Here is a 12,398-nt window from a genome sequence, read left to right as displayed (position 1 = left end):
GTTAATTAATGTTCTGTGAGTACTGTGGTAATACTAAAAGTCCAAAAATTTCAGAACGGTTAAATTATTCTTTAGCTGTACATTTCTACTGCTAGGAATCTGTCCGAGGGAGATCCCAGGCAGGTGTGCCAAGCACAGGGTGCAACAGTGAGCAGCGAGACCACGGGGCAGCACTTTAGCGAGTCACAGACGGACTGCCAGCCGCCCACACTCGTGGACATGGGAGGATACGTGCAGAGCTAGCTGGCGCTCAGAAAGGCGTGGTGCCAGCCCCTCGCCTCTGCCCGCTGTGTCCACGCTGAGCACAGATCTCAGGAGACCTCCTGTCTCCTGCTGGAGGTGTAAAGGGTTTTGTCTCTCATACTTACTGTGCACACGTCCATCTTGTGGAGGGCACGGTGGCCTTGGCTTACATGGCCTCGGTTTCTGGGACAGGAGGGCAGAGTAGCAGGGCCTTGAGCCCACGTCCTCTCATGAGCACGCCCAGGCCACAACTGCCTGCCGAATAGCCATCAGTAAAAAGACCAGAACCTAAAAAGGATGCTCCACAACCAAAGTCAAAGGAGGAGCCTCAACAAGGCAGGCAGAGAGGTACCCTAGCAATACAATTAAACCATATCCCTGGTGGTCAGGCCACAGTCTACACACTGCAGAGGTTCCCCCGCCAAGTGAGCGCTGAGCCCCAGGTCAGGCTCCCCAGCCTGGGGCTCCAGCTTTGGGAAGAGGAGCCCCCAGAGCATCTGGCTTTGAAAGCCAGCAGGGCTTAGCTGGAACTCCACTCTCACAGGGTGCACACAAAATCTGACATGCAAACAGGGCTATAAACGAGAATTTTCATGTTTGTAGACACTCAGTGCAGTGCCCATCGGTGATGGTCCAGCCAGGTGCTGGCCCCAGAACCATCCTCAGGTAACAGAATGACTCAGGCCGGGTTTCATGTTGTCAGTTGTTTATTATTTGTCATTCTAAAGACTCGCACATTTATAGCATACATGGCTTTGAATGAGCTAAGAATATATAAAACAGTAACTATATGTTTATTAATACTGTCCAAAACAAATAAATAAAAGTACCTTAAAGCACTAAGGTTGGCAAATACAACTGTGTAGGGACAAAACTGTATTGTATAATGTTTGTACATGTTTTAAAGGAAACCAGAGGCAGCTGAGCTGCAGACGCTTTGACAGAACCCATCTGAGTTTTCGGTACGTCACAACATTTCTAAGTGGGGGCCTTATAGGGAACACTGGCTGGAACCCCTATTTTACAGAGACCTGGACCACTGCCTGTCTTCTGCCGCGGGAAACTCAAAGCTCCCGTGTGACCTGAGGAGCCGCGGCTATCGCGGTGAGCAGCATGGCCCCCCTCGGCGAGCATGCCCAGTGCCGCTGGGAGACCCACGGTCACACAGGAGCCAGGGAGTCACACTCAGGTGGAATACTGCAACCAGAGTATCTTCTATGTGATTAGCCAAGTCTTGGACTCTTCTGGTGATCGATAATATGTAGACAAAATTAGGAGAATATTCACAAAAAGGTGCCACATGCAAAACTGCAAACAGATGACACAGCATTTGCTGTATTCCCTTTTGATAAATGCAGGTAATGCTCTTCAGACCAAAAAAAAAAAATCTGAAAGTTATATGAATAACATTAAAAATTCAAGGGAATTTTTTTAAAACGTAGTGATGTTAAAGTGAGTAAAGATGGAAATGTAGAGCTAACCAGACAATGAAATGGTGAAAGACTAAATCTGCCATCACAAAGCCGTCTTTGGACGGGGATGGACACGGCGGGAGAAGCTGACATCAGCGGTACAGTGGGCTTGCTGGGCAAGTTTCCCTGCCTCTGTGTGCCTCACTGACCCGCCCTCCACACCAGTTCACACTCACCAGTGGGCGTCGGCAGACAGCAGGCTCCGTGTGTGAACTGACCTGAGGAGGAGGGGGTCCGGGAGGTCACCTGGTTTCACCCATACCTGATGCCCACCCTGCATCCCTGCACAGGGTGGTCTTGCCTGTGCTCTCCAGGCCCGAGTCTGTTACCTGTTGCCTGGTGGCATTTCTAAGGGAGCCCAAAGAATAACATTTAGAATTTCAGACACAGGAACTTCCTAAGGGTTCACAAATCTTTAGGATCAACATCATGAATATGTGCCACATGTATTTCTTTTACAGCCTTTTAAATAACATGTAAACATAATAATGATAAAAAAACAATTGATAAAACATAAACTAAGAAAAAAACTCTGCTCTGTGCAGATGACTCATCATCTTAGAATAGATGACCAAACATAATTTTCTATGAAATTCCTAAGTCTTATGGCCCATTAATCCCTTTCAAAATCTCATTTCAGGAGACAGTTCAACGTTCTCAACAGCCATCTTACATAATAGACTTGAGTAGAGGGTAGTAACAATTATTGCAAACCTAAAGACACTTTCATCAGACATTCAAACATGATTGCATTATCTTCTCGAAGGCCAAAAAAATTGAGAAACCCACCAGAGACCTACTTGTAAAATATTTAGGTGTCCACTGTCTCTATGCAAAATTCCCCATTGTTGACTGACAGGCATCAGACATACCACATGAGCGGTCCTGCGCTCTGGGGCCAGGGCTAGAGACAGCTGGCCTCACCACCTCCCCAGACACCTTGTTCCCTAAGGGACAGTGGTGACCCCACCGTGGGTGGCTTTGCAGATGCTGTCCTCTGACACATCTTACAGCCTTTCCTTCAACTGCTGGTTCCACCTGTGTAGGCACTGGCAGGCTGATGCATAGATGCACTTGCCCTGCCCACGTGAGACAGCAAGCTGCTTTTCCCAAAACTTCCCTTGAACAGTTCACATTTAGAGGTCTGCCCAGGATCCAATCATTTAAACTACTGTTTACTATTTTCCATGGGGATTTTTAAAAAGTAGGTTGTAAATCAATGTTCAAGTTGGAATTACTCAGTAGAAAAATAAGGTGAGCAGCTGCCTAAGTGTGCATTTTAAAAAGTTTCAGCATTTCAGATGCACCTGGCTTGGTTCATACAGGTAACTACTGATATCCGTGTGGTGACGGCTGAAGGCTACTTGAAGGGGCAGTTGTTACTATCCACGGCAGTGAGCCCGACAATACCTGCTATGGATTCCAACGCAAAAAAACACATGCTCCATAGACTCTTTAGTGAAATATTTTAAAAACACAAAAGTAAAAACCAATCCTTCAGGTCTTCTTGAAGAATTCATGTATAGACTAGAGGGCACCCACGTTTATTACGGAACAGCTAATGAGAGGAGACCGTGTGTTCATGTTTCAACTTTTCCGTAAGTCCCTTCAGGAGGCCTGTAATGCTTGGGGAAAGCCTTCAGCTGCAGGGAATTAAACGCATATTTGCGACTTCCAACATTCTTCATTGTATTTTCTCTTCGACAACCCTCACTGGGGAAAAAAACAAGCACAAGAAATGATAGCAGTAAAAAAGGAAAAAAGAAAAGACTTAAACTCAGATGAAATGATTATTTTCATAGCATTAAAAAAAAGTTGATTAGTTTAAATGGGTGCCGGACTCATTTACAACAGTACACGCAAGATGGCGGGTTTCTGAACAAGGTAGTTAAGAAGCAGAGAGATGGACATGGCCTGTCTGGGATGCAAGGTTGCCCTTCTGAAAGCATCACGTATCCAAGTGGAGGATGGCTTTTTTTTTTTTAAGGTAATGGTTTCATGTATTTCACATCAGGTTTATCTGAGAAGTCGATCCTAACTAGTTCAAAGGGTCTGTCAGAAAATTCAGTGGGAACAGTGCTACTCTTGCTGAGAGACTTTATAAATAGCTGCATTTTCTCTGTGGGCAAAGACTGTTAACAGTCTCAAATTCAAATGCTGATTTTCCTTCCTTTAACGTGTAGCAAAACCATCTGGCTCAGAAGGTGGCTCTCACATGCTGCCACCACCTAGGAGGTGCATCCTGGGCACACAGCCATGCTGTGGGCCTGGGCGGTGGCTGTACAGCTCCCGGTGCTGGAGTGTCCTGAAGAAGTGACCCCACCAAGGTCACCTCTTTGAAGAGCTCCACTGAGCCCCTGCGGGGGCCCTTCCCTAGAGAATCTGCCACCAGTCTTTCCTGCTGCACTGATCACAGGTTGTCATGGCAACCCAGTGGGCAAAGCAGATGCTCTGCGGGAGGATGAGCCTTCGACAGGCCTCATGTCCCCATTGGGACCTCAGGGGAGCTCTCGGGGGGATGTTCTGGTCAACAGCAGACCCAAAGGCAAAGGTGAGTCCAAACAGGAATGACTTCCTGTAGCACAGGAGGAGGAGTTGATAGTTTTATATTATCCTAAGACTAACAGTTAAATCAACTAGTTATCAAATTTAGTACAAAATCCCCTTATGAGATGCAAAATTTGCAGTTACCAAGAAACTGATTTTTTAAAAAAGTATTTCAAGTTGTATGAAGACCATTATGTCATGCATTTAAAAAAAATATCAGTGGCAATTGCTCAAGCCTTTTAAGGTGAAAATGACAATCTCATTATCAAGAACATGTAAAATAATTTTGGTAAGACAGCAATTTTATTCAAAAGATAAATGTAGGTAGTTTAGAAAAATATCCACCTGTTTGTTACAAAGTAATTTAGTAGCTCAGATAAGCTTTGTCACAGAGCCTCCAAGCCTTCAGCCAGGTGTGTCTCATCTGTGCTGAGTGCCAGGGCCGTATGAGCAGGGAGCCCCCAGAGGAAGCAAAGATTATGTTGGTTTAACATCCAGTAATCAGATAAAAATATTCTATTGGAAGCAGAAGCTACAGAGGTGGTTCTTTAATCTTTGGAAACTCATCCGACTATTTCAGATATGGCTTCTCCATTTACAAAGAAATGTACACACTTTTTGGAAACCACCTATCACTGATAAACGTCAGACTGCTTTGAGGAACAAAGAATAATTTGTGAACTTCAACATTACCTTTTATTTACATGTTAAAGAGGCTAATTACTGGTTTAGCTGGCTGAATACACTTGAAATTACAGGCAAGATACACTTTAATTTGTAAGTCGTGTTTACTTTCCTGTTTGAATTTTGTGTGAATTTACAAAATCTGACTGATGAGGCTTATGCACACCAGCTCTATCACCCAGTATGCAGACAAGCTCGGCCAGGCGCCTGGCACTCAGGTGTGGAGGGGTGGCTCTGTGCAGTGGGAGCTGGCACTTCCGGCCCACCTCATCCTAAGGTAGAACCACTTAAAACCCATCACGATGGCTGCATAATTTTTAGGAATCCATAGTGCACGCTGAGAAGGTCTTGGATGGACTTTTAGAAAGACGGCTTTAATTATTTCAAAGCTTCATGATTTTTTAAGTATATTGACAAATTATTTTAAGAACATCTACTTTTCAAATAAAAAATTAGTATTGAAACCTCACATGGCAACTCATTTTAATGATGGCTCTGGTTTTTCTTTTCTGGAGGGCATCTTCCCCATTAGAATTGAGAATGTATCTGGACACGTGAGTGTCCTGGCGATCCTCAACACCTAGAGTCGCCTATGCTGAAGCCGTCTTGGAGCCAGAGTTAAGCTTAGAGTCAACCCAAACCATCAACAAGCGGGCCAGTGACCCCTTTCCTGAGCATATCTCCCCATCTTATATTATCCTGCCTGTTCCTCACTAAAGCAGAGATTTCACATATATATTTAGCCTAATGTCACAAAGCCTTCGTGACATTAAAAAACTCAGCCCCAAGGCACACTGGGCTTCCATCCTGACGTTCTACACCACCACCACCACCCAGAGCCTCTGCTGATCTTGTGGTTCCTCTCTCCATCCAGCCTCATGACTGCAGAGTGAGAATGGACTGCCTTCTGACTGGCCCCTGAAGAGAAAGACCACGAATCTTAGCCTCTGGCCTTCCCTCTGTTTCTCTCTTATCTTAGCAGCCAAGTCTACAGCAGGCAGGAAGGCCTGGCAGGCAACACTCCATCCAGGGGCAGGCCATGGTGTCCATGAGGATCCTATGGGGGCCTTTAGGCCCCTGGCCGCAGCCCCCTTGGATAGGCAGTGGGCCCCACCTGGGAGGAGGAAGGAAGGCCACGTGTGGTCAGAAGGGCCCCCCTCATCCACACACGGCCTCTGCTGGCCTGGAGGTGAGCAGAGTGTCACTCCAGGGGCAGGGCTGGGAGCCAGGCACGTGACTGCAGGCGCCGCCTGCCCTCTTCCCAGTAAAGCAACAAAGTGGTCTCAGAGCGCGCCCCCTCCATGTGGAGGGGACAAGCGGTGGACACAGCTCTCTCCCGGGGTCACAGGCTGGCAGGACCTCGGCTGTGCCCAGGGCCATGCTGCTACAGTTCACCAGAGTGACCCTGTCCTGAAGGAGGGTGGGAGCTGTCGCGGGGCCGCTGCCGCATTCACTCTGGGACAGGCAGGGTGGAAGAGGGGCCTCCCGCCCCCGCGTGCGAGGAGGGCACCCTGTCACCCTAGAATGTAAAGCCTGTGTCTGCCGTCTGTTGTCCACTGCTTCTCCAATCACACCTGCCTCTGCTGTTCCCAGAACCCAGACTCAGATCTGAGGCCAAACCAGAGAAACCTCAGAGTAAGTCCTAGAAGTCTGGGGGAGGCAATGGAGAGGCCAGATTTTCTGGTGGACGGGTTATGTGTATGCCTATGGAAAGCTTCTGGAAAAGCCAGCTTCTCTGAATTCCCTCCAGTGTTTCTAGGGTGGTGAAGAGAAACCCACTTCCATAGAATGCAGTGTAGGGGGAAGCTGGCTGGAGGCCGAAACAGAAGCACAACATAACCTGAGCTGGAAAGCTGAGAAGCCACAGCCTATTTCTCACACGGGCTCGGTGGGGTTTCCCTCTCAGCCCCCTACTGCCTTCAGAGGTGTCTGGCCACCTTTTTCCACATGGGAAAGTTAAGGTTACACATTCTAGACACCGCCATGTTAAAGAGTGATGAAGTCCTAACCAGGCCAGTGGTTAGGACTCAGCACTTTCACTCATGAGGCCCAGGTGTGATCCCTGTTCAGGGAACTAAGGTTCTGCAAGCCTCATGGTGCATCCCCCGTGCAAAATTTAAGAGTAATAAGAACAGAAACCAAAGTAGCCTTTTCTCTCACACCTCTATCTGGCACAACTGCCCAAAAGTTAGGTCTCATGTTTTGGTAAATTTTGATGTTGTTGTTATTAACCATGTTTGATTTGTAAGAGAGAAAAGATATCAGGACTTGAAACTGAAATTAAAAATACTAAAAATGAAGTTTTTTTTTTTAATGAAAATAGCTACTTTAGGAAAAATAAATATAGCCAACTTTTAAATGAAAACTGCTACTTCAGGAAAAATAAATATATCTAACTTTAAAAGCCTTTTGTTACGATATGCATTAATTCCCAGAACAGTTCAGTGACCATTAAAGATGTAAAAGAGTAATTCTAAAGCCACGTGCAACATGTTATCTTTATGTGCCTGTATGTGCCTGATTTAATACAGTGAGCTACTGTTCTCACAGCTTTGGGTCATCCCAACTTGAAAGGAAGAGCATAAAAAGGAATGTGATGATTCTGCAAACTGTTTGCTACTGAAATTCTAGGGACCACGCTTTGAAATGAAAGCAGAAAGTACATGTCCTATTGAATAGGTATATCTAGATGAGCCAGTGAGAAAGCATCGATCCTTTTCATTTCTCTTCAGAAGGAACGGAAAGGTTAGCAGTACATTTAAAGAATAGTATCAAATATACAAATTCTCTTTTGACAGAATGCCTCTCTCTAGGAAACAGGGCACACGAGATATACAGGTAAAAGAGTTTTACATCAGAAGGTAAGAGGTTTGATACAAGTAATTTCACGCCAGCTAAACAAAGCAGTAACAGGGCTCTGCAAGAACATGTTACAAGCGCTGAAAACTACAGAATTGAAACGGACACGTCCTCCTGGTGAAATAATCTGGCAGGTGTTTACAGTTCAGAACAACAGAATGTCCAACTGTAAGGCATGAAATACTTCTTGGCGGGCCATGCTCTGACACATCCCTCCCGTCCTGTTAGGTACACGGTGGCTGGACAAGTACTGGCACTTTTGTTTTCTTGTGACTTACTAATTTTTCATCAAGATGCTCATTTGCAACGCAATTTGGCCACCAGGTACGCTATGCTCAGAAAGAGCCACACAATCAGTAAATTGGGGCTCAGAGCAAGTAAAGGGATGGAACAGAGGAGGCTGGGGTCTAGTCTTAAGTCTCGGACGGGCACCAGGCCGCTCAAGTTCTTCTGCGTGACTACCTCCCGAGTTCCAATGCTGTGAAAAGGAAGAGGGTTGGGAGAAAGGAAAAAGGGAAAATAAAGAAAAAAGAGACACATGCAATGGATTTTTTTTTTTTTCCCAAAAGTATGGGGAAATAAAAAGAGGAGAACCGAAAAATAAGATTAAAAAAAAAAAATGGAATGAAGCCACAATAAAAAGAAAAGATGATATGCAGAAACGGGTGTGAAAGGGATACCAAAACAAAACGAGCACAGTTACAAGAAAAAAGAGAGAAAGAGAAGTGAAAATAAGAAAAAAATACCATAATCTACTGAAAACACACACGTGTAGGCTGACTAGATGGTTTTCCATGTTCGCTCCCGGGGCTGCCAAGCACACGCCATGCTGCCCGGCCATGCTCGCACATGCGGCTGGACATGGACTCCAGAAAGCAGGCTGAACATGAAGAACCATTGGGGTGTTTGACCTTCTCACAGACGCCTGAATGGCAGGATGCAACTGATTCCGCCACGGCTGCCTCCTGATGAAGCACCCAGATGACACCCGCTTCCCTCAGGTTGCCCTGGAGGCAGAGCCCACAAGGGACCCGCTGTGGCTTTCAGGCTGAGCAGCAGCAGAGCGCCTTGTTCTACCAGACACCATCTACCAAGAGCCCAGCTCACTGGAAACTTGGTGGGTCCCCCTTTGGAGCTACAGAAGCAGAGCTCGGAGGGGAGGTTCCTGAAGGAGCCCGGATGCCACGTGACTGTGGACACTTCAGGCTGTGAGCACTGGTGGTCACGTCCCCAGCCAGGGCAGTCTCAGGGGTCACTGGGCTACCTAGAAAGGCCGATTCTGGACTCCAGCCCCTGCGCTGGGGACAGCGGGGCACCACTAGTGAGCTGGAATTGGCTCCACCGGCAACAGCCAAGCAGGCACATCTCTTCCGAGCTCCCCAGGGTCGCTCGGCAGCCTGAAACAGGCCCCAGTGAGAGTGTTTATGCTGTAGAAATGGGAAGACCACACAGGTCACTTTAGGGGTAGTTGGTTTTGTTTTGGGAGAGAGCCGGTTATCGAACACTTAGCACAGCACTGGCCACTGCTCACCCTGGGCCTCCAGGACACGGACAGCCTGGGTGTCCTCTAGCCCAGCTCCACCCCACCCCCACCCTCCGCTGCATGCTCTGCTCTTCCATCACGTAAGACGCAAGCGGGAAAGCACGGGGACCACTGAGGGGCACAGACACAGCTCCTGCCGCCTCCTTAGGGTGCCGGGCTGACCCCAGGTCCTGGCCACGCCACAGCCAGAAACACCAGCTATGGGCCCGCCACCTTGGACCTGCAGCCTGTGAAGAGACATGTCTCCCGACATGGGTAACCCAGAAAACAGGAGGGGTCACCGTGACATGGAAACAGAGGCACGTGGCCTAAGCCTACAGGTCAGGCAGACGGGGTGGTGGCGAGCACGGCACCTGGGCCAGAGCTGTGAGGACCCCAGGGGCGGCAGAGGTGAGCTGTCTTCACCAACTTCTTAAGTGTTAAGGTAACACACGCTGACCATGAAGATTTTATAAAATTTAGAAAAGCACAAAGAAGAAACAGGATGTTCATAACTGGAGGCAGGCGGGGGTTTCCAAGAAGCAGAGGCAGGCCACGCAGTGAGGCCTGCCCCTGGGAGGAGGACCCTCCCCTCGGAGCCTCAGGGTCCCTACCCTAACGCAGGGGGATGGCCGGCACCCCAGGCCCGGGCGATCAGACAGGGCCAGGGGTGACAGCGCGGAGGGCGGGCGGCTGCCTGGTCTGGGAGCGCTGTGAGTCTGCGAACGGCCCTACAGAGGTGTCAGCAGGGCAGACGTGAGCAGGGCAACCAGGGTGTTCGCTGCACCCCTGTCCAGAGTGCTGACACTGCACGTTATCAACAGTTCAACGACAGCAAGCTGGATAAATGACAGTGTGCTGCAAACGTAAGACTTCCAGTGAAAGTCAACGTCGCTCACTCGTGTCCAACTCTTTGTGACCCCATGGACAATACAGTCCAGGGAATTCTCCAGGCCGGCACACTGGAGTGGGTAGCCTGTCCCTTCTCCAGCGGATCTTCCTGACCCAGGAATCGAACCCGGGTCTCCTGCATTGCAAGCGGATTCTTTACAGACTGAGATATGAGGGAAGCCCCGGTAAGACCTCCATTTATTAACCCTCCAACATGCTCACAAGACAGTCAAGTGAGAAGGGCAGGCTTCTCCGCCAGGGCGAATCACACCTGCAGCTGCACGTGTGTGTGCGTGCATTCTCCGTGCTACGCAGGGACTGGCGAGGTAGCCAGTGTGCGGATCAACCTCGCTCACAGCCATGTGTATGTACGTAACTGGCTCTAGGCTATGTGTCAAGACGTTATTAGCACTGTTCCTCGTAACAGCAAGCACGCGGAGAGCTGCTCTGTAGGGTGCGGGGCGGGTATGAAACCACGGGAGTAGGGGCTCGTTTGTATTCTCCAGTTTTCCCTCAAGGACTACCACTCGCCCACGTGATGGAAGCTGTGAGAGTGCTCTGCGTGTCAGAAGCTGCCCCAGGCCACCTGTGCTGGGCGGGCAGTGCCACACAGCCCCTCGGCGGGCTGCCCACGTGCCCCCTGGCCTCCTGAGGCCCCTGTGCTCACAGGCTGTCAGGATCAACTACTGTTTCCTCAAACATGTTCAAGAAACCAGCCTGCGTGGAGGCCTGGATGGAGTGGCATCAACTGTACTCCCGCCTCAGGCCTGGTCTCTGATGGACCAGACGCTCTGACAGTGACAGCTGAGCCCCTCCGTCTTTCTCGCTTCCTTGCTGCATCTCAGGGGCCTGCGTCTCACCGGAGTCATCCTTCCCACCAGCTCGCAGCTGACGGCACCGGGGACACCAAGGCAGGGGGCAAGAACTTCCTAAACGCGCGTCGGTAAGCGGCCCTGAGGTCACGGGGTGTGGGGGGCTCGGAAAGACCGAACAGGACAAAATGGTTGCCTTTTTACTAAATGCTCCTGTCAGGAGGCAGGCGCTCAGGCCTCGCTCTTGCACATGACTGTGAGAAGGTCAAACGGCAGAGACACAGAAAGGATAAGAGAGTCGAACGCTCTGAAGAGTCTGGTGAGAGGACAAATGGGACGGAACACTCAGCAGAAGTGACTGGGAAACGAGCCTGGAACAGCATTGGCGGCTGCATGGAAGAAGACGGGAAAGCAGGTTTCTTATCCTTTCTTTAGGCATGTGAGGCGAGGGGCTCCCAGCAGGGCTGGGAACAAGGCATCGCTGACAGCGGACAGTCTTATCTTAGTCCCTGGGGTTCCCTCTGCAAATGAGCCCGCGGCCTCGGAGGCAGAACACAATTAAGGCTGGGGACGGCGGGCGGCTGCCAGGAAAGGCTCACTGGACGCTGGCTCAGGAAAGCAAACCCAGCCCCCGGCCGGGAGAAGAGGGGCCCTGCAGTCTGCAGACACCGCATCCTGTGACGGGGACAGCAGGGGCCTGGGGGACGCTCAGGACAGGGGGTGGCTGGGGACACTGGGCACCAGGCGGTGGCCACGCGGCCGCCTCGGAACATCCGCTTCCCTCCCGGAGTTCCGCTCCCTGACTGGAAGAACACTGTCCAGGTGGGACCGTGCCAGGGGTTTGACTTTGCAGACCTGGGGCAGTTTTCCAAAGTCAAGCCGGAGCACGGCGGCGGCGCGGCTGGGACTCACCTGCGCATGCACTCCAGGGCCTGCGTGAACACCTGCGGGGCCATGCCGTGCTCGTGCTGCAGGATCAGGCACTGCTCCAGCGTCACCGACATCGCCGTGCGGTCCTTGGCACTCTTGCAGCTGGTGAACCGGACCCCGTTGAGGCGGCGGCAGACCTGCCGACAGGAGAGCAGGGGCAGCTTGGAGCAAAACGAGGGCGCCCCTCACCTGGGGAGGCGGTGCGTGGCGACCTCTCCACACCCAGGCCCAGCCTCGGCTCCAAGGAGCTGGTCTCAAGACAGGCCACGGCCCGGGTGGCCCTGGGCTGGGGGTCTCCCCATAGAAGGCAGCTTCCTCCCAGAAGCCCTGCCGTCCATGCAGCCACCTGACCAGCTGCCCCCTTCCCAACTCTGCTGGGACTGGCCCTTTGCTGCTGACCCCTGACTCTCAGCGGTCAGCACAGCTCCCAGGATACCC

The 12,398-nt window shown here is 50.4% G+C and overlaps 1 protein-coding gene across 21 annotated transcripts in view; it reads right to left on the bottom strand.

Moving 5' to 3' along the window:
- Positions 1-932: 932 nt before the first annotated feature.
- The window catches only part of INPP4A (inositol polyphosphate-4-phosphatase type I A), a 119,053-nt gene continuing 107,587 nt past the window's right edge, over positions 933-12,398 (bottom strand). For 13 of the 21 annotated variants that reach the window (XM_070798258.1, XM_070798262.1, XM_070798269.1 and 10 more), the window contains 2 exons: positions 11,943-12,097; positions 3,739-8,283 (listed from right to left, as the gene is read on the bottom strand). In XM_070798258.1, the coding sequence (XP_070654359.1) occupies positions 8,103-8,283; positions 11,943-12,097 (336 nt within the window). In that variant the 3' untranslated portion in view covers positions 3,739-8,102. Of the gene's footprint in view, positions 3,429-3,738; positions 8,284-11,216; positions 11,420-11,942; positions 12,098-12,398 lie in introns of those variants that run through there. The other 8 variants (XM_070798263.1, XM_070798271.1, XM_070798264.1 and 5 more) reach the window with 2 other exon arrangements.

Source organism: Bos indicus, chromosome 11 (assembly GCF_029378745.1).
Source record: "Bos indicus isolate NIAB-ARS_2022 breed Sahiwal x Tharparkar chromosome 11, NIAB-ARS_B.indTharparkar_mat_pri_1.0, whole genome shotgun sequence".
NCBI lineage: Eukaryota > Metazoa > Chordata > Mammalia > Artiodactyla > Bovidae > Bos > Bos indicus.
The sequence above is the reverse complement of the archived record's forward strand: the minus strand, read 5'-3'. Positions and strand labels throughout refer to the sequence as shown.